General features: G+C 39.2%; 1 protein-coding gene across 1 annotated transcript; it reads left to right on the top strand.

Moving 5' to 3' along the window:
• The first annotated feature begins 405 nt into the window (after positions 1-405).
• On the top strand, positions 406-12999 carry LOC149010749 (binding protein). Its single transcript, XM_089164101.1, has 9 exons — positions 406-2042; positions 4193-4936; positions 9142-9636; positions 9719-9810; positions 9904-9991; positions 10083-10197; positions 10709-10835; positions 10911-11085; positions 12067-12999. Exons 1-9 carry the CDS (start codon positions 507-509, stop codon positions 12784-12786), a joined length of 4092 nt encoding a protein of 1363 aa, XP_089020227.1. The 5' UTR covers positions 406-506; the 3' UTR covers positions 12787-12999.
• The last annotated feature ends 6244 nt before the right edge of the window (positions 13000-19243 follow it).

Genomic DNA, 19243 nt, shown 5'->3' with positions numbered 1-19243 from the left:
TTATTCATGAGCTTATATCTTATAAATTTTATGAGGATCTAGGATTTAAAGAGGAAGAAGTTGTAGTCATGAACTCATGCACCCGATAGAGAGATGATGAAATGAGTAAAGCGTCGATTTTTTTCGTCTAAAGTTATTCTTGTCATTTTGAAATATTTAACTTGTTTATATAAATGCTTAACTGTAATTTTCTAATAAGAAAAACTGCAATTTTCTAACAGTAAGAAATATTTTTGATATATTTTTATTTTAAAAGGGCCTAATTGATAAATTAAACAATTCAACTCAAGGGGTAACATTAATATTAAAGATTTATTTAGGGGTGGGGCTGAAAATTGAAGAACTCAAGGTGCGGCATTTAATGGTTGGGTTAAACCACGTTACCGCCGCAAAAGGATTCGTTTGTCTTCTCTCATGCAAAAGGCGGGAAAGCCTAAATTCGAAGAAGCATATACAGCGCGAGGCCTCAGAGCGATGCGGAGATAGGCCCTGGAGAGAAGGAACAGATGGAAGAGGCATTTCATCGAATAGTTGATGAGCTCGAAGCCAACCACAATCGAAACGGCCCAGACTCAGCAACTTGCATTTCGGAGTCGGCCCTTTTAGAGCTGCAAACACTGATCGGTAACAGCAATACCGTTGACGCCGATAGTGACTCCGACGACATCGTTTGCATATGGAAAGCTTTAGCTTCGAAGAACATATCTCCAGCATTTCTTGTCAGCTACATCACCAATGCCATGGATTCCGGCCCTGTTCACCAAACCCTATTAGCTTCCCAGGTGTACCTGTCCATTCTCCTATCCCCAAATTCCCCCGTTTTCACTATCTTCTCACCTATCGCTTTCATTTCACTCCTCCGATCCATCAGACGGTCTCTCAAGCAGCATCAATCCGGTTCCCCCCCTGCGGCGGCAGCTGACAATGGCCGTAGTGGAGCACGCAAGGCTGGGAGAAAGAGAAAGGGCCGTTCGCGGGGTGAGGATTCTCATGATACGAGCATAGCTAGTGATTCTGCTGCTGGAGGTGATGATGAGAATAACGAGAAATTTCAGAATCTTTTGTTCTCTGTTCTTGAAAAATTGGAATCTGTTATGGGACGAATTCACTTGGATCGGTTCCCGGAGAGTCTCAAGTCTTTAATTCAGACTATTGCCCAAATCCCAATAATGGCACTTGAATCATACCAGAGTTCGGCAAGCTATAACAGGTTAACCAGTACTTGTTTCCGTGTATTGAGTGCAGTTTTAAGGCCTGAGCACGGTGATCAAACTGCCACAGCAGTTGAAGTGCTGAAATCACTGTCCCCGGCGATTCTACTATTGAAGTCACAGGCCCGAACATCAGCTATGAATTTTGTAATGCATCAGATGATGCCTGTGGCAAAGGGGTCTGAAGCTGTCAGGAAAGCACTTATATATCTCCCAAGGTACCTGGCTCAGAAGGCACCAGAGAGGTCTGAACCACGTGCCTGTGCTGTGGAATCAATCATGGATATTGTTCGAGCAATGGAATACGAGGATCAAATTGGTTTTGCAGGTTATGTGGTGAAGCTGACTCAGGGAAAGTCTCAACTGAGACTGCTGGCAGTTGATATAATTCCCATGTTATTAATGTCGGTGACTGATTCGCTAGGGGCAAATGCAGATGGAATGCACAATCAGTGGGGTTTGAGGTGTATGGAGGCTCTGATTCAGCGCTGTTCTGATACAATCCCGGTTATCCGAGCACGGGCTCTGACCAACTTGGCGCAGGTTGTGGGATTCTTTTCAGGTGATGTTGGCTGGAGGGCCCAGGTGGAGGAGGTGATGGGTTTTGTAAATCCTGAACGCAAGAATTTGGGTAGTGGGATGAAAAGTCTTCTATGGAAAAGGTGCACGGATGAGAAGGCGGCAGTCAGGAAAGCTGCTCTTCTTCTGATTACAAAGTCAACATCACTTATGGGAAAATCAGTTGATGAAGTCTTGCTCAAGACAATGGGGAGGGCTTGCTCTGACCCTCTTGTTAGTATCCGAAAAATGGCAATAAGTGCTATATCAGAGGTATAATTATTATTATTGTTCGACTTCATAAAGTAGTAGTAGTTTTTTTCTTTTATTTTTTTTTTTTTTTTTTTTAGGTCTAAGCTTCCAACTTCGAAGCATAAACTTATAGGTGGAGATACCTCTCATTTGTACAGGCCCAACTCCAAGGTCCAAGTTTACTGATGTTGGACTTGGTTTAGGATGCTATTGTCCACACTTCCTCCTGACATGTTCCCCCTTTTTTTGGGTGGTCAATCACATGGCAGTTGCTGTTAGTGAGGATCAAGTAATGGTTCCCCATTTTTATGTTAAAGCTTCATACTTAATGGTTAATTTCATAGTGGGGATCCCTGTCATGTGTATTAACCTTGGAGTTGGGCCTACCAAGAGTTCTCCACCTAGGACCCTAAGTTTTTAAGTTGGCAGCGTTAACATTGTTTGCTGGCTTACTGTTTTCTTCTTGTTTCACATGGCATTGATGAAAATTTATGCATAAATGTAGCTGGAACATGTTTAGTTTAATAGTTTTTATTGCTCAAAAAGTATTAAGTTAACAGGGTGACCTTATGACCACAAATCTGGTTTGCAACTTCACAAAGCACAGCATGCAGTGACAAAATAATGTCATTGTTGCAATAGGAAAACAATGTCTAATATAAAATATTGTTTCCCGTATAAGTGAATTGTTGCTTGTAGTAATATCTCCCATCGTTTACTTGTAATTACAAGAATTAACTTTTGATGTCATTTATAGGAAAACAACTTTCTTTCGACTTGGGTGCTGTCTTTGGAAGTTGTCAGTATGTCCCTTGTGTATTACTGTGGTGCTGACATACTAACCCTTCCTTCCCTGCAAGGAAGGGTTAACTTCTGAAGGAAGCGACACTTCCTTATCTGTTTTGCAAAGTTTTGAAAGTTTCAAGCCTAGGCACCATGCTTCTGGAAGTAGAAGATACTTTTTTTATTTCTCACTTGTCATGGATCCCTAGTCTGTTAATGTGGTAGATTTGGCAGTGTTCTATACCTTTATTTACTGAGAGATTTTCTTTATTGAAGTGGCTTCAATACTAGGGTTTGTTATTCACCATGCTACAGATGTACTGATTTTGATAAATCTTTTGAGTCTTGAAATTTCCAATTCTACAAATGCTAGTTGGTTTTCCTTTTTCTTTTGTTCCAACTGAAAGGTATTGATTTTTTTGTGTGTTTCCATTTAGAATTTTATATTTATTATCACGTATTTTCTAGAACATCTCACCAAAATGATCACCCAAACCAAAATTTGATTTTAATTTAGAGTCATATTGAAATGATTCTCTTGGTTGTTGAATTTCGCTAAATTATCCTATTTAATTTGGACAATAGTCAACATTCTCCAAAGGATTTTCTTAATGTTATGGTTGGTTAATGTGAAATTAATGAAGATTGCCAAGATTGAGGGTAACTGTATATGTTAGAACAAGAAGCTTCATTGTATTCGTAAAGCAAAATGGATATAAAAGATGCCTTAAAATTTGTGGTTTTAATGGGTCCTTGAAAATTCTTTAGATTGACTTCAAAACCTTTTTTTCCCATGATAAGTGAGATTTTGAGTAAGTGTTTCCATAATCTTTTTCTGTCCGAAGAAATGATTCATCGAAATAATGAATCACCCATTCCGTTGATACGGACACATCTAAGATCACCAAATGCTCGGGAGTTCTTCTATTCAATCCCTTTCCTTCTTCTTGTTGTCACCGCTAACCGCTTTTGGTCCCGAATCTTTGGGGTTGCTTTTTCCAATAAACGTTGGTTACATTTCTTTATGTTATTTGACCCGTAACTGGTTTATGGATGAGTGCTCTTGGAGTAGTCAGTTTGGCTCTGAACCTACATGCCTATGACTTCGTTTCCCAGGAAATCTGTGCAGCTGAAGATCCTGAATTTGAGACTTAATATTTTCAACAAGTTGTTCCCTGTTTACTTCCAAAATATAAAAGTTGGTCTTTATTATATTTTATTGCACCTTCAACCAATAAAACTTAACTTCCTAAGCCAAATTTGAATTTAATTACTTGATAGACCATGATTATAACCAATTTGTGCTCTCTCTTTCTCTCTCGATTTAATTCCTTAGTCCTGGTCTGAAGCTTCATTTCATTCACTTATGATCTTGTTTTTGTATGTAGGTTTTTAGAAAATTCACAGATGAAAGTGTAATTACTGAATGGCTTCAGTCTGTTCCATGTTTGATAACTGATAATGAGTCCAGCATTCAAGAGGAATGTGAGAACTTGTTTTTAGAACTGGTCCTTGACCGGATTTCCAAAGTTGGATCACTGGGTCTGAGTCATACCAAAAACCATTACTCCACTTCAGAAGTAAAGAAGAAAAGTTTAGAAAGAGAAACTGATTTGGTTTTTCCTGAAGGAGTGTTGATACTGCTGAAGTGGATTTCTAATGGAGAGGTAAGCCCCAATGTGAAGAAAATTTGTGCTAGCCTGGGAAAGAAGAAACGTCTCAAGCCTGTTATTGCCATCTCACTTCAGAACATCATAAAGACATCTGAGTCTTTGTGGTTGAGCCATTCTATGCCAATACAGAAATGGACTGCTCCTCCTGGTGCATGGTTTTTGTTAGCTGAGGTGTCAGCATTCCTGCCAAAAGCTGTAAATTGGGAATTTCTCCACCATCACTGGCAGCTTCTTGACCAGATAATCTCTGAAGGTGAGATTCATAGCCCAATCATGGGAGGAGATGCTGATGAAGAGGGCAATTGGATTGACTCAAATCCTGCTGCATGGGCTTGTGACCGTGTTTTCCTCTTGCAAACAATTTCTAATGTTTCACTGGAGCTACCTCAGGAGCCTGCCGCAAATTTAGCTCATAATTTGCTCAAACGAATTGAGGAATTCAACATGCATTCCACTGAGGTACTTCCATTGGATATATTTGAATTTCTTGAAGTTGATAACTGATTGTTCAAATATTGAACTCAAAATTTCTAATTTATGCTGGTAAGAGATTTACAATGCATAGATGCATTAAAACCACATCCATGCTAAATATGATGAGAATGTGTTAGTGCGTATAAGTTATAACACCCTTCATCTGTATAAAAGATATCACATTATCAGTCTCCAGTTTAAGCATGACAACCTAAGATGACTTATGTATTGATACTAATTCTGTCATACATTAACTTAATACCTTAGCAAAAAGGCACAATGGTTGGTGGACTACACTGGCAGCCTGAGGTCAAGGTATCAATTTATGGAGACAGCCTCTAAGCAAAAGTTGCTGGGGGTAAGGCTATGTAGGAAAATCCCCCCCTCCTTTGGGGGGGGGGGGGGTTCTGCTTGTGTGGAAGCCTTCAGCACTAGTTTTGTCCTTATTAATTCATGTCAACAATGAAGCAGCAATAAATTTTGCTTGTTTTCTAGTTGACAAAAAACGGTGGTGGAAACGGTGTTGTTCCCTTGATAAAACCTGGTCAGTGTACTTTTTGAACCTTATTTTGATTTTTAAGCGTTTGTAATCCTCATAGGAGCATCTCTATCTATACAAAATTGTAATCGCATTCATAATTTAAAAATAATTTTATTATTTTGTTAGAATTATGAGGCCATGTGATTGGAAGCATAAATCTTATCCTAGTAAGTAGAGACAATCATCATCTTCCACAAGAGCACACAGTCACTTCAACTAGAATTCTATCCAAACAACTGTTACCATTTCCTTGCTTTTACTGTTTCATTGCTATGGCTCCATGGGTTGTCACTGTAAAGGGTGGAAAATAGATATAAGGCACGTGCAATTACATTAAAATCACCTCTAACTTAGCTGAACATGTATCCTGCATATCCTAGATCCGTTTTCGAGTTTTACATTCCAAATTTTAACTCCTAAGCACCACACCTAGTTTGCTGGTGTATCTATCTACCAATCTACCAGCCAAAGCTTGCTGTTTTACCTACACAACATATGCAATCTTATTTCTACTGATCTACCTGCTACAGAATTATACATGTGCAATCCCAATGTGAACGGCCTTCACATTACATGACTTGTACTTAGACCTACTTAGACCTACAACCCTTTAAACTGTACTTCCAATGGTGTTCTTGTTTGTTGGATATATTCAGTACCCGTTTGATAACTCACCAAGTGTTTCTGCTTCGAGAAACACTAGAAACAGTTATGAGTGTCTCTGGACGCAGGAACACTTTTCTAGGTGTTTGATAAAACTTGCTTCTACAAGTATAAAATTTGAAAATTGTAATAAAATTTAAGAAATTTGCCATTATTATGTTTAGAGTGCCAAATTCCATAAATGCCCCTTCTAAAACTGTCTCACTTCAACTCAATCTGCTCTCAATTTTGCTTCAAGAAACAGACGCAACAACAAATAGTTGTTGCATCGTAAGTGTTTCTCAAAGCAAAAATTTTCATAAATTTCAATTGATGTTGCAAAATCATATTTTATTGAACTTTCGGCAAAATTTTCTGCTTCTCAAGGCAAGAAACACCAGAAACTGTTTCTTGGTGGGTTATCAAATGGGTTCTTAGATCATCATATGATTCCTACAATCATCCTAGCAAAGTATTGTTAGCCAGTCTTTCCTTAGGCTAGCTCACAACTTTAAGTTAAGCTTAGAACCATCATAATTTGGGTTTTAGAAATAAAGGTGTCAAGGAGAGTCAAATGTTTTCTTGAATTAAAGGATTTCCACATTGCAGGGTACTGAATAAAACGGTAGCCAGGATTGTGTTTCCAGGGCAATTTAATCAATGCCTCCTTTTTGTGATAGATGCAATGCGTTTATGACTGAACAAGCTGTTGACCACCGTCTCCTAAAACCCATCTGTTGCTGCTGACAAATCAAATGAGAAAGGTGCAAAAACTGAGATAATGTAAATCCTTATAGTTAGTGAGTACTGCCTTAGCCCCTTCTCTTCAAACAGTCTGGCATGTAGCATGGTTCAATCTCCTGCATCGACTCTATGACTATAAATTGGTTTTGTGGCCTGCCTTCTGTACAAGCAGCATAAGACGAACTGAATCAATACATAATACTGATTGGTGATAAAAGCTGAAAGTGCATCTACTTAACATGAATGCTTCTAAAAGAGACACAGCTAGGCCTGGTGGTCAATAAATTGACAACACCTTGGGCTAGAGTGCATTCTTATAAGCTCCTATAGTGTAGGTTCTAAGGCTATTAGTGTTTCTTTTTCATCTCTTCTCCAGTCTCATGCACTCTGCAGAGGGCCTAGTGATTTAAATTGATCTAAGTTAATACACTTTTATGCTGTACATGATCTAAAATTTTTTTTGTTTGTCAAAATTTGTTGGGGTGTGATCTTTTATCTTGACTCAGCAGCTTCATCATCTTGGGTTTCAACAGTGTTCTCAGAAGTTCATAAGCACAGGCCTGGGCACAAAAGTGTTGTTAGGTGTGCTGGTACTTCTTTATTTAGACTTTGGCAAGCCACTCTGACTCTGTGAGTGAGTTTCATTATGTGAAATGTCACTAAGTGCACAATCCTTTCGCTCATTTCTTTTTTAACTAAATGCTATGTCTAGTCAAAGTATGTGTGATGAGTGAAACCTCATGCTCTCAGGTATCTTCTTCTTCTAGTTCTTTCTTATTGCTGAACCGAGTTGAGCCCATTCTCTCTATCTTCCCCAGCCTGCTTCTTCCACCTTTTTTTCTTCTAAGTTTTCCAGTAATCAATCTGAGCACAGCTGTAACAATTAGGGCTGCTGTTCGTCTGGGCATCTCACTTGGCTGTTGTCTTACTGCCAACAATAGACTTTGATGTTGTCTTTAATTTAACCATTAGGTGCTGCATCTTCCAAATATTGTCAGATTGTTATACACAAATAGCAGTGCACAAATAAGAGCCTAATGTGAGTCTAGAATAATGCTGGAGAAGAATTAGAAACATGACATGGAATTAGGACCAAATGGACCAGCACTGGACCTGGCCAGTTCTAGCGAGCCCAGTCAGCTCAGCTGGTCATCTAGAAGGCCAAAAAGAGGCCAAAACACTGTTCACATGAACTGTATCAGAAAACCATAAGTGGGAATATTCCTTAAAAGTTTTGTGGGGCAGAGCCTTTACGTATTGAGAACTTATGAGTTTAGTTTAGTTTCTGTTTCTTTTATTGTAGCCTTTAGCTGCTATATTTATTGATTTCTGGTTCTTTCTCTTTGCATGGTGGCTGCATTCTATGAAGCCTAGTTTTAAATTATAGTTACCTGATATTTCTTTGCTGAAAGTTGCTTTCCATTTTGAGCATGAGCTTCCCTAAGGTATCAAACCAGAACCCTCTCCCACCCCCAAAAAGTAAAAGATAAAATGGAAAATCTGTTACCTCCAAAATTATAGCCAAAAGAGATTTTATGGAGGAATTGCTTAAATCCTTGTTCAACACGTTATTTTATCCCATTCAAATTTTCCTTTGCTACTACGGCTTCTCATACTGAAAACGCTCTATTTGAATATTGCTATTGATTCCTTCAATCATCAAGGCTGTGATTTGTATTGCTGCTGTAAGAAATTTCATGGATTGCTGCAAGAATAGGATCCTGCCATTCACTCTACTCACCAGACCTTTCTGGGTTGTCATTCCAGCTGATTTCCTCCATTCGACCCACTTGCTTGTTCTGTCCATCCATTAGTTGATTTCTCCTCCGTTGACTTGTGACAAATTGCATTCTTTTAATAATTTAAGTTCAAAGTAAGCCTCTATTGATCGCCTAGCAGTAACCAGTGATTCCATTATTCCCAGATCGTCTTCAACAAGGCAGATTGAAAATGGTTTAACCAATTAGGAGACAGACTGCAGTATTCATTGTCTTTGATAACCAAATGTTTTGAGCTATTTTGATTTGTCTTGTAACATCAGTGGATGAGAAAGTTACCTGAAGGAAGAGTGTCAATAATTCACATTTAATTTTTTCTTGGGGCACAAAATGCATACATATCTTGATCTTCTGAGTATTATTTTTTAAAATGCATCTTAGTTTCTTTTTAACATTTTCTCCCATATCTGTAGAACTCAATCCAACTTCTGGAATCTTTAGACCACCTATGCTTCTCCACTCGAAACTAATAAATTTGATGGCAGGTTAATGCTCATGTAAAGGCCCTCAGAACATTGTGTAAGCAAAAGGCTTTCAAAAAGGAGGAGGGTGATGCACTAGTCTTGAAATGGGTGCAGCTTTTGCTTTCTGAAGCATCGAAAATTCTTGAGACCTATGTTGAAGGCGCGTTGAAGTCAAACAAAAACAGCGGCTTTCTAACTCCACCGACTAGCGTGGGTAGAAAAGGGAAGAAAGTGGCAACCGTGTCACGTTCCTTGTTGAAAGCTGTTACAGCTGCATACACCATTGGGTCTGTGGTTATAGTTTGTCCTTCTGCAGATTTGGGTGGCATCATTCCTGTTTTACACACGATAATCACTTCGACAAACTCAGATCCAAAGCTGAGAAAACTACCTGGTTCTGTAATTTCTATAAAGCAGACAGCCCCTTCACTGTACATTCAATCATGGCTAACAATGGGCAAGATCTGTCTTGCTGATGCCACACTTGCAAAGCGTTATATTCCTCTTTTTGTGCAGGTTTGGCTCTCACTCCCATTCTTCCTTCAGTCCATGTTCTTTAAATGGCTCAACTGACTGCTTGTTATTTGTGCTTGTTCAGGAGCTTGAGAAAAGTGACTGTGCAGCCCTTCGGAACAACATCATTGTGATGATGGCTGATTTCTGTGTACATTACACTGCACTAGTTGATTGGTGAGGATGATGAAAACAAAAATATTACAATTGGATCCAGATAATATCTTTGCATTCCTAATGGGTGACACTGTTGAATTTATGCTTCTACAGTTATATACCCAAGATCACTAACTGCCTTCGTGATCCATGTGAAGTTGTGAGAAGGCAGACATTTATTCTGCTTTCAAGATTATCACAGGTTTGTCTGTTTCCCGAATCCTTTCACATATTCAATGCAATCACTCTGTAGGTTGGAGGTCATTAATTTTAAAATTTTATCTCACTGACAGAGGGACTATGTGAAGTGGAGAGGAGTGCTCTTTCTTCGATTTCTTTTGTCACTTGTTGATGAATCAGAGAAGATTAGACAGCTGGCAGATTTTCTCTTCAGGAACATCTTAAAAGGTGATAAGTTCTTCATACTATATGTACTGCTAGGTAGCGAGGACATGGTCATATCTCTAGTGTCATTGTCTTAACACATGGCATTTCCATATATGTATTGTTTTTCCGGTGGGCAACAATGATTATTTTTGCGTCAATCAAGGATGTCTAGTTATAACTTTTCATTTCCTCCACACAAGGAATCTCTTCCAACCGTGTCCTTTTTTTCTCCTGAAGAAAAGATACATATAAAGGTCCAGAGTTGCCAACATGCATGTTGGTGTCCCGCATGAGTGTACAATGCCAGAGAAGGACAAAGAAAAGTGACTTTGAGTAACATTTTTCAGTCTTTCAGGATGTCACATGATTACATCATCAAACTTTCATTTCTTTGCATGCCTCTAATTTTTGCATTTGTTGCTTGATAGACAACTTTATCCCTGACCTTTTTACCTCGCATGTTGTTTGATAGAATTTGTCATGGATGTTACCTAAAAACTCTCCCTTTAATTTGTGCTTCATGGATCTGCAGCCAAGGCGCCTCTTCTAGCATATAACAGTTTCGTTGAAGCTATCTTTGTTCTGAATGACTGCCAAGCCCATTCAGGACACAGTGTGTCTCAGAGTTCAGAATCCGATAGGCGACTTTTTTCTATCCGGTAGGCAATTGGAGTCTGAGAGAAGTAATGCCTTTCAACTTTCAGAAGAACTCATAATAGTAATAATTGTTGCAGAGGCCATGATGAGAAGTCGAGGTCAAAAAGGATGCAAGTTTATATTGCTTTGCTGAAACAAATGGCTCCAGAGCACCTTTTGGCTACTTCGGCTAAACTTTGTTCTGAAATCCTTGCTGCGGCCTCGGATGGCTTGCTCAGTCTTGAAGATGTAACAGGACAGGCTGTACTGCAGGTATAATAATAAATTAATGGAAGTATTAGAATAGCGTTTCACAGTACTATTTCTTTATGGTTTTACATTACAATATTGCAGTATTGCTGTTTCACTTTGCAAAATTATCCAAAGTGACAGTTTTGAGTTTTAGAGAAATAGTCAATATAGTGTTCCTCCCTCAAAATCTTCCTATTCCAAGAGCCCCTACCTGCCCCTCTTGCATTTCTTTCCTTCTCCCTGTCATCTTCTTCCTCCAGCCTCTTTTTCTGCAACACCAGTTGGCCCCACCCACCCCCCAGCCAAAATCCAACCTTCACTCCCTTTGAAATTTAGGCAAAACTGAAGACGAGATCTAATAGACACTAAACACTAGAATTTCTGAATCTTACGCTTACCATTTGGTTCTTCACTGAGGAAGTTCTCGGAGAGAAGGCAGAGACACATGGGTGAAAATAAAATCCGTAAGTGGCTCTAAGGTGGAAATGTGTTTAAAAGAAGATTCCATATGCAGCGAGGGTGGGGTGGTTTATGGAGGGAAGAGGCATGGGTTGCAGGCTTGCAGCAGGGGGTCGGGATTGCAGATGGGATAGGAGAAGGAGAGCCAGGAGGTGGGGATCACGCAGTGGTGTTCTGCGAAGAAGCCAAAAGAATGGGAGGGTTGAATCATGGGCAGTGGGTTGGGAGGGAGAACAGAGCAGGAGGTTGCAAGGGGAGTTCAAATCTACCCTTGAATATGGTTCTTCTCCACTGAATCTCTTTCATGGAAGTATTTGAGGGTAAAAGGTCCAGAAATACACATGGAATGGAGCAAATCAACATTTTGGGTAGTCCTGTAGTTTGTAAAAAGTTAATGTTTAGTTTTGTAGAAGGAAGCATAGGTGTGCTCGTATGTCATCTGGATAACACTGATATCAGGATACTTTGTTTTATATGATTACAATTGTTGGTATGTAGTTCATGTGAAATATTTTTAAATTATTACATGAATTACATTGACAGGATGCTCTTCAAATACTTGCATGTAAAGAGATGCGCATCCAGTCCAACCGTGGATCTGCGACTGACGCAACAGAGATGGAGGAGGAAGGTGGAGATGGTGGAGCAGCCGTGGCTGCTGTCAGAGGGAAGGTGGCCATACAAGCAGTTAAGAAGAGTTTGATCCAGAATGCCATCCCGATCTTCATAGAATTAAAGAGGCTGCTAGAGAGCAAGAACAGTCCTCTCACAGGTTGCCTCATGGAATGCCTCCGACTGCTTCTCAAGGACTACAAGAATGAGATTGAAGACATGTTGGTTGCTGACAAGCAGCTTCAAAAAGAGCTCATCTATGACATTCAAAAGTATGAAGCAGCCAAGGCCAAGTCTGCAGTAGCTGAAGCTGTATCCATGCAGAAACCCCATGGATATTGTACACCCACAGGCCATGCATCTGCTGTTTCCAAACATGCTAATGAAACAGATGTTCATGACATGTTAGCTGAGAAGTTAGGAAGTGCACTTAAAGTCTCAGCAGTAATGGCAGATATGGCAGCTGAAGCTACAGCTAGGTCTGTGCTGAGGGATGTGAATCAGGGTGTAGGTTCCCCATCTCTTCAATCCATTAGCATGCCCAAGCTCAAGTCTTCCAGGGGAGGAACAGCTTCTAGAGGTGATCGTCCTTCAGATGTATTGGAATCTTTGAGGAGAAGACAGTCTTTTGATTCTGATGATGAAAACTAGTTTGTATATGCTCATTATAGGTATTTTCTTTTGTATCCTCTAAATTGTGTATAATACACTGAAATTCCTGATCCTTAATCAAATGTTAGTCAGATTCATTGACCATTCTACCGAAGTTCCTACATTGAAATAGAACATTGAGATTAAGGTTCAAAGTATGCTTCTGTTGAGACTTGGGATTGTGGAGTGAGTTTGGAACTTCTGATTATTATGACAGGGAAAGAGAAGTTTTGAGTTCCTTGATTCTTACACTTTCTTCATAGGATAGAAATGAAAAGAATGTTGAGTTCATAATATAAAGGGATTGGATTCATGTTATGTGTTAAAAACCTTACTAATCTCTGCTGATGGTGCTTGTTCCATATGCTTATGGACCTGGGTCGAAGGTCTTATAATTCGTAATTTGTTATGGAAGGATATGGAGTTGTGATTAATATCAAGCCAAGGTCTAGGATTTGTTTATATATACCAAGCCAAGGGTATAAATTGATAACCGAAATTCGCTTTTGAATTTGCATCTACATCGATTTAGGGGTATTCAAATCTGTCCGAGGTATTGCCCATTTCTTACTGATTTTTATCCGTCCAATGAAATTATCTGATTAGATTACTTATTTGAATTTATTTTTTTATTTATTTCATTGAGAGGCATTGGTCATTATTGAGTTGACCTTTGATGGTAAGGTTCATAAGTTTGTTCACTCTGTACATAAATGCAGCCATTGATTGATAAGACTTATGCATCCTGTATCTTTATTTATTTATTTATGGGGGTTGCTACCTTAGAAGCTTAGGTTTCGGTTTCTTATTTCGGATCCAACCGTTCTCTCTCACTGTTCGCATGCGCAAAATGGGTAGCTGACTCCCACATCAAAAAGTAGAATGGTTATCCCAGAGAGGTAAGTGTCATCTCTTTCCAAGCACAGACCAGGAAGATTTTTTTCTTTTGTTCAAGACTTCAGAAGATAACATACATAGAACAAGGTTTAAAGTATCGGTATCGAATATCATATCGGTCAGATGATTTTTTAAGAAACGTATTGTCTTGTATCGAATATTGTATCGTTTTGGCTAATGTATTTTAGTGTAATTCAATGGAGAGACGTATCGAGATGTATCGTATCGATTGGGTCAAATTTGGATATGTATCAGCTAATATCATTTGGTATCGTGGGATATTTTAAACCTTGCATAGAAGCATCAACATGAGTGACACTTCCATCTTTCAAGGATGAGATAACCATCATTTCACCATTGATGGCCGCAAAAAGATAGAAAATAAAAGAAATACAATAAAACCACATTCGACAACCATTATATCATCATTTCATTTTTCTAATGAAAGTTCTCTTTTCTTGGCTACCAAACATAGCTAAGAAAACAAAAGAACACATAAAACCACATTATAGACCCATTTGATAATCTATTGAGAAACAATTTATGGTTCTTACTTCTAGAAAATTGTTCTGGTGCAACTTCAGAAACAATTCAAATTAAAATTTAAAATACAATTCAAAATTCAAGTTGGTAGAGGAAGAATGCCGTTTCAAATTCAAAGAGTTTGGGATAATTTATCAGACTCTAGAAACGAAGGGATTTAATTCAAATTCAAACAAAGACCTGAATTTCAAATTCAAAGTGTAGAGTATGGAAGATTTAGTTCAAATTTAAACAAATGCTCTTATTGATAAGGTGGGGCCTAAATTTTAAATTCAAAATGTAGAAAACATGGAAGAAATTGTTGGAATTCAAACAAATGCCCTTGTTGATAGAAGGGGGGGGGGGGAATTTCAAACTCAAAATTAAAATTCTCTTTTTGATAAGGTGAAGCCCAAATTTCAACTTTAAAGTGTAAGAACACTGATGGGCCCACGTGGAGGCTCATCTACACGTACAAGGGTGATTTGGTCATTAATAAAGTGTCTCATGACTGAGGAGTTGATCCAACAGTTCGGTTGGGTGTTGTGGTAATGCCAACATGTTCTAGTACAAATTATGGGATTAACTGGTGGGGGTGGTGGGAAGGGCATTTGGTGGGTTAAGGAGAAGGAATAAGCCTCGCTTAGTGTTTGAAGATCTAGATGATGACAGGGGAGATTTCAAATAATAGACGAAGGGAGATGGCTTTCGAAAAAATTGCAAAAATTGACTACTCTTAGTGGAGAAAGAAAATAGTGGGATGAACAATTAAACGTAGATTATAGACTCTTCTAATAGAGAAGGGATTTTTCCATTTGATTCTTTATTTTTTAATAAATAATATCATGGGTGTGAGGAGAAGTAGGATCAATGCTCTGGAAATGTAAGTTTTCCTAATATAATTTCTTCTTTTTTTTTAAATTCTTAATAGAAATGATATTTTTTTACATGTGGGTCTCCATGCTTTATTTCTCTAGAAGGGGGTTGGAGGTATGATATGTTTGAGAGTCTTCTTGATACTTAGATAATAGATAGAATCAGTGGTTTCCCTCCTCCTTAGGTGCATGGTGGTTGTGATGTTCTTTCATGGAACCTTCGGGGGGGGTCTTTCCCCTCCCCTGTGTCCTTCACAGAGGGGTTTTAATCGTTGAGAACAATGGGGGATGACCAGTGCGGGAGGCAGTTTGGTCAATTCAATCGTTGATACGGATCCTATGTTCCCTCTTGTTAGTTTTGCATGGTCAATTCCTCACTATGTCCATGTTGAAGCTCATGAGCTTTCCCTCTCATAATCAATGTAGTTTTTGCATGATAGGGATGGAGAACTACCTTCATGTTCTTCAAGATTGCGGTTTGCAAAGGGTATTTGGTGGGGATGCTCTGTGATCCATAGAGAACTCGCCTGGGCCGGTCCCACCCGGTAAGAGGAGGGTTGTCGCTCGGCCCGCACGGAAATCTAGCCAACCTTTTTCATGGTTCGCCTTATATGATAAGCTATGCTGGTTCCCATTTGCCCGTTTGTTGGTTAGTGCTCTCTGCGTCTTTGTTCCTCTGTGTGTCTGCTCGTGGTTTTGCATCTTGGTGGATCTCTGCTGTGCTTGTTTTGTTTGGGGTTTGTAGTTGCATTCGAGACTAGTGGGGGGTGCAGGTTGGTGCTTTCTTTGGTATTGGGGTATTGGAGTGGGTATTGTGGTAGATTTAAAATGATGTGGTGGTGTTGGTGGGTGTAGGTTTTCTTCGCTTGTTGGAAGTTCGTTATTTTTCATATGACCTCGTGGACTAGATGGTCTGCTAGTTTTGGGTATGGTGACTCGGATTCGTCGGAGGTTATCTGGAGGTGATTTTACTTTGGGATGGGATATGAGGTGTTCTGGAGGTTTGGTTTTGGAGAAAGGAATGACAGGGGATTTCAATTTTGGATTTTGCTCGCTTTTGATCTATCTATTATAAATACTTACTTCAAAAAGAGAGATGAGCATTTAATTACTTTCAAAAGTGGACAAGATAGAAGCCAAATAGATTTCTTCCTAACTAGAAGGACTGATAGATTGTTGTGCAAGGATTGCAAGGTGATACCGGGGAAAGCTTAACTGCACAACATAGACTTGTGGTCTTGGATATGTGCTTAGTCCCAAGAACACATAAAAGGTCCAAGGTAAACTATCCCGAATAAGATGGTGGAATTTGAAAGGAGAGTACTCTAAATCCTTCGTTAATGAAGTAGTCAAACAAGGAAAATGGGATTTTAAAGGGGATACCAATGCAATGTGGAATGAGATGGCTATGTGTATTAAGAAAGTGGCTAAAGATGTTCTAGGTGAATCAAAAGGAAAGATCCATTCTTATAGAGAGCTGGTGGTGGGATAGTGAGGTTCAAGCTGCCATTAGGAATAAAAAAGCTAGTTTTAAGACATGGCAAAGAACTAAGGATGTTGAGGATCTTCAAAGGTATAGGTTAGATAGAAATGAAGCTAAGAAAATTGCGGGAAAAGCAAGGGAAAGGAAGTATGAAGAGTTATACAATAAGTTGGGCACAAAGGAAGGGGAAAAATCTATTTATAAGATAGCTAAGATGAGGGATAGGAAGAGTAGAGATCTTGACCATGTTAGATGTATTAAAAATGGAGATGGTAAAGTATTAGTTTGTGAGGAGGATATTAAGAAAAGATGGGAAACCTATTTCTCTAGTTTACTAAATGAGCATTCTTCAAGCACTTATGTTTCGGACGATTACACTTTTCACCAGGCACCGGTGTCCAACTTATATTCGTAGAATTTCGATGTCCAGTAAAAGAAGCTTTAAGGAGGATGAAACTCCAAGACACAAGGTCCCGATGAAATCCCAATTGAAGTTTGGAAGAGCTTAGGAACCCATGGACTAGTTTGGTTGACTAGTTGTTTAATAAGATTATGAGCACGGGATAATGCCATGATTGGAGGAGAAGTGTTGTGGTTCCAATTTACAAAAATAAAGGAGATATTCAAAGTTGTAATAACTATAGAGGCATTAAATTGATGAGCCATACGATGAAATTATGGGAGAGAATAATTGAAACCCGTTGAGACACTTAACTATAGTTACGGAGAACCAATTTGGGTTTATGCCGGGAAGATCTACAACGGAGGCTATTTACTTAATTAGGAGACTTATGGAAAGGTATAGAGAATGTAGGAAAGACCTTCATATGGTATTTATTGACCTAGAAAAAGCTTATGATAGAGTCCCTAGAGCGTTAATTTGGCAAGTACTAGAGAAAAGAAGTGTTGCAAGTAAATATGTAGATATAGTTAAGGATATGTATGATGGTTCGGTGACTAGTGTTAGAACGTGGGGGGACAAAGTAATGAATTCCCGATACGTTGGGCTACATCAAGGGTCAACTTTAGCCCATATCTATTTGCACCGATAATGGATGAATTAACCAAAGACATTCAAGTGAGGCCCCCGGTGTATGCTTTTGCGGATGATATTGTGTTGATTGATGAGACCCAAGTGGGGATTAATACCAAATTAGAATCATGGAGAGTAGCTTTGGAATCAAAAGGCTTTAAACTTAGTAGATCAAGCGAATATCTAGTTTGTAACTTTAGTCATGATCGGGCAGATGATGAAGTGGTGATACTTGACGATAAAGAGATTCCTCGGTGATTGTTTTAGGTACCTAGGTTCAATCATAAGTAAAGAGGTGATTTAGAAGATGAGGTTTCCCAAAGAATTAAAATAGGGTGGATGAGTGGAGAGGTGCATCCGGGTCTTATGTGATCGGCGTATTCCATTAAAGCTTAAAGGAAAATTTTATGGCCGTTGTCCACCGCTATGATGTCGGTGCAGTGTTGGGCTGTTAAGAAGAATCATATAGATAAACTCGTGTAGCGAATGAGGATGCTAAGATGGTGAGTGGCAAAACTAGGATGGATAAGATAAGAACGATCATATTAGGTTGGTCGGGGTTGCTCCTATAAGTGATAAGCTTGAGAGTCGTTTGGGTGGCCGGCCCGTTCAACGGAGACCTATAAATGCTCCTGTTCGGAGAAGTGATATAATCCATATTGAAGGAACTAGAAGAGCTAGGGGTAGACCTAAGATAACCTTAGGAGAAGTGGTGAGAAATGATATGTATGCTTAGGCCTTGTATCTAGCTGGCCTTGCGCCGTTGGAGGGCAAGAATCCATGTGCCGCCCCATTTGTTGGGAAAAGGCTTATTGTTGTTGTTGTTGTTGTTGTTGCTCTGTGATCCATAGAGGAGGGAATTTTTAGTCCAAATATTGAGGAGTGGGTGAGATATAACCTAGTTGGTACATTGGCGAGGTCCAAGGATGGTTGGGCATTGCAATTTGCGTGCACTATCTACTTGTTGTGGTTTTGGTGGAACTCGGGTTTCAACATGAACAGGGACATAGACCACCCCCCACTAGATGGCTCAAAGCTAATGTCGATGCTACTGTCGATCGAGGGGGAGCTATAGCCCAAGTGGGTGGTGTTTTTCGTGACTCAGATACCACTTTGTGGGAGGGTTTGTGAGAAGAGCTCCCCATGGGCGTGTGTTAGAAATTGAGTTGAAGACCATTTGTGAAGGGTTAAGGGTGGCAGTGGAGTGGAATTTTTTACCTCTTCAACTTGAGTCAAACTCTCTCAAGGCGATCGAGCTATTGGATCCCTCTTGTGTGGACCGTGGTAGGTATAGGTGGCTCATCGAAGAGATTGATTCCTACCTTGGTGGAAGGAATTGCATTCGGTGTGTTCATGTTGGGCGTGATGCTAATAAGGATGTTGATTAGATGTCTAAAGTTGCACTTGTTTGTGAATGTTTTTGGGATTTCTTTCAAAATGTTCCCATGGAGTTGGAGGAGATCCTTCAGGCAGATCGTGATTCTTGCAGTTATTAGTTGTTCACTTCTTCCTTGAGTCCTTCAACCCATTTTGTACCAAAAGAAAATAAAATAATAATAATAATCACTTAAAATTGTTTATAATGTTTTCCAATGTTGAAACATGATAGGTGCATAAAAATCATATAGAAATATTATTTTATATTTT

This window comes from Hakea prostrata, chromosome 7 (genome assembly GCF_041222555.1).
Source record: "Hakea prostrata isolate BN-2017 chromosome 7, UWA_Hpros_2, whole genome shotgun sequence".
Classification (NCBI taxonomy): domain Eukaryota; kingdom Viridiplantae; phylum Streptophyta; class Magnoliopsida; order Proteales; family Proteaceae; genus Hakea; species Hakea prostrata.
This window is presented reverse-complemented; position numbering and strand designations above follow the sequence as displayed.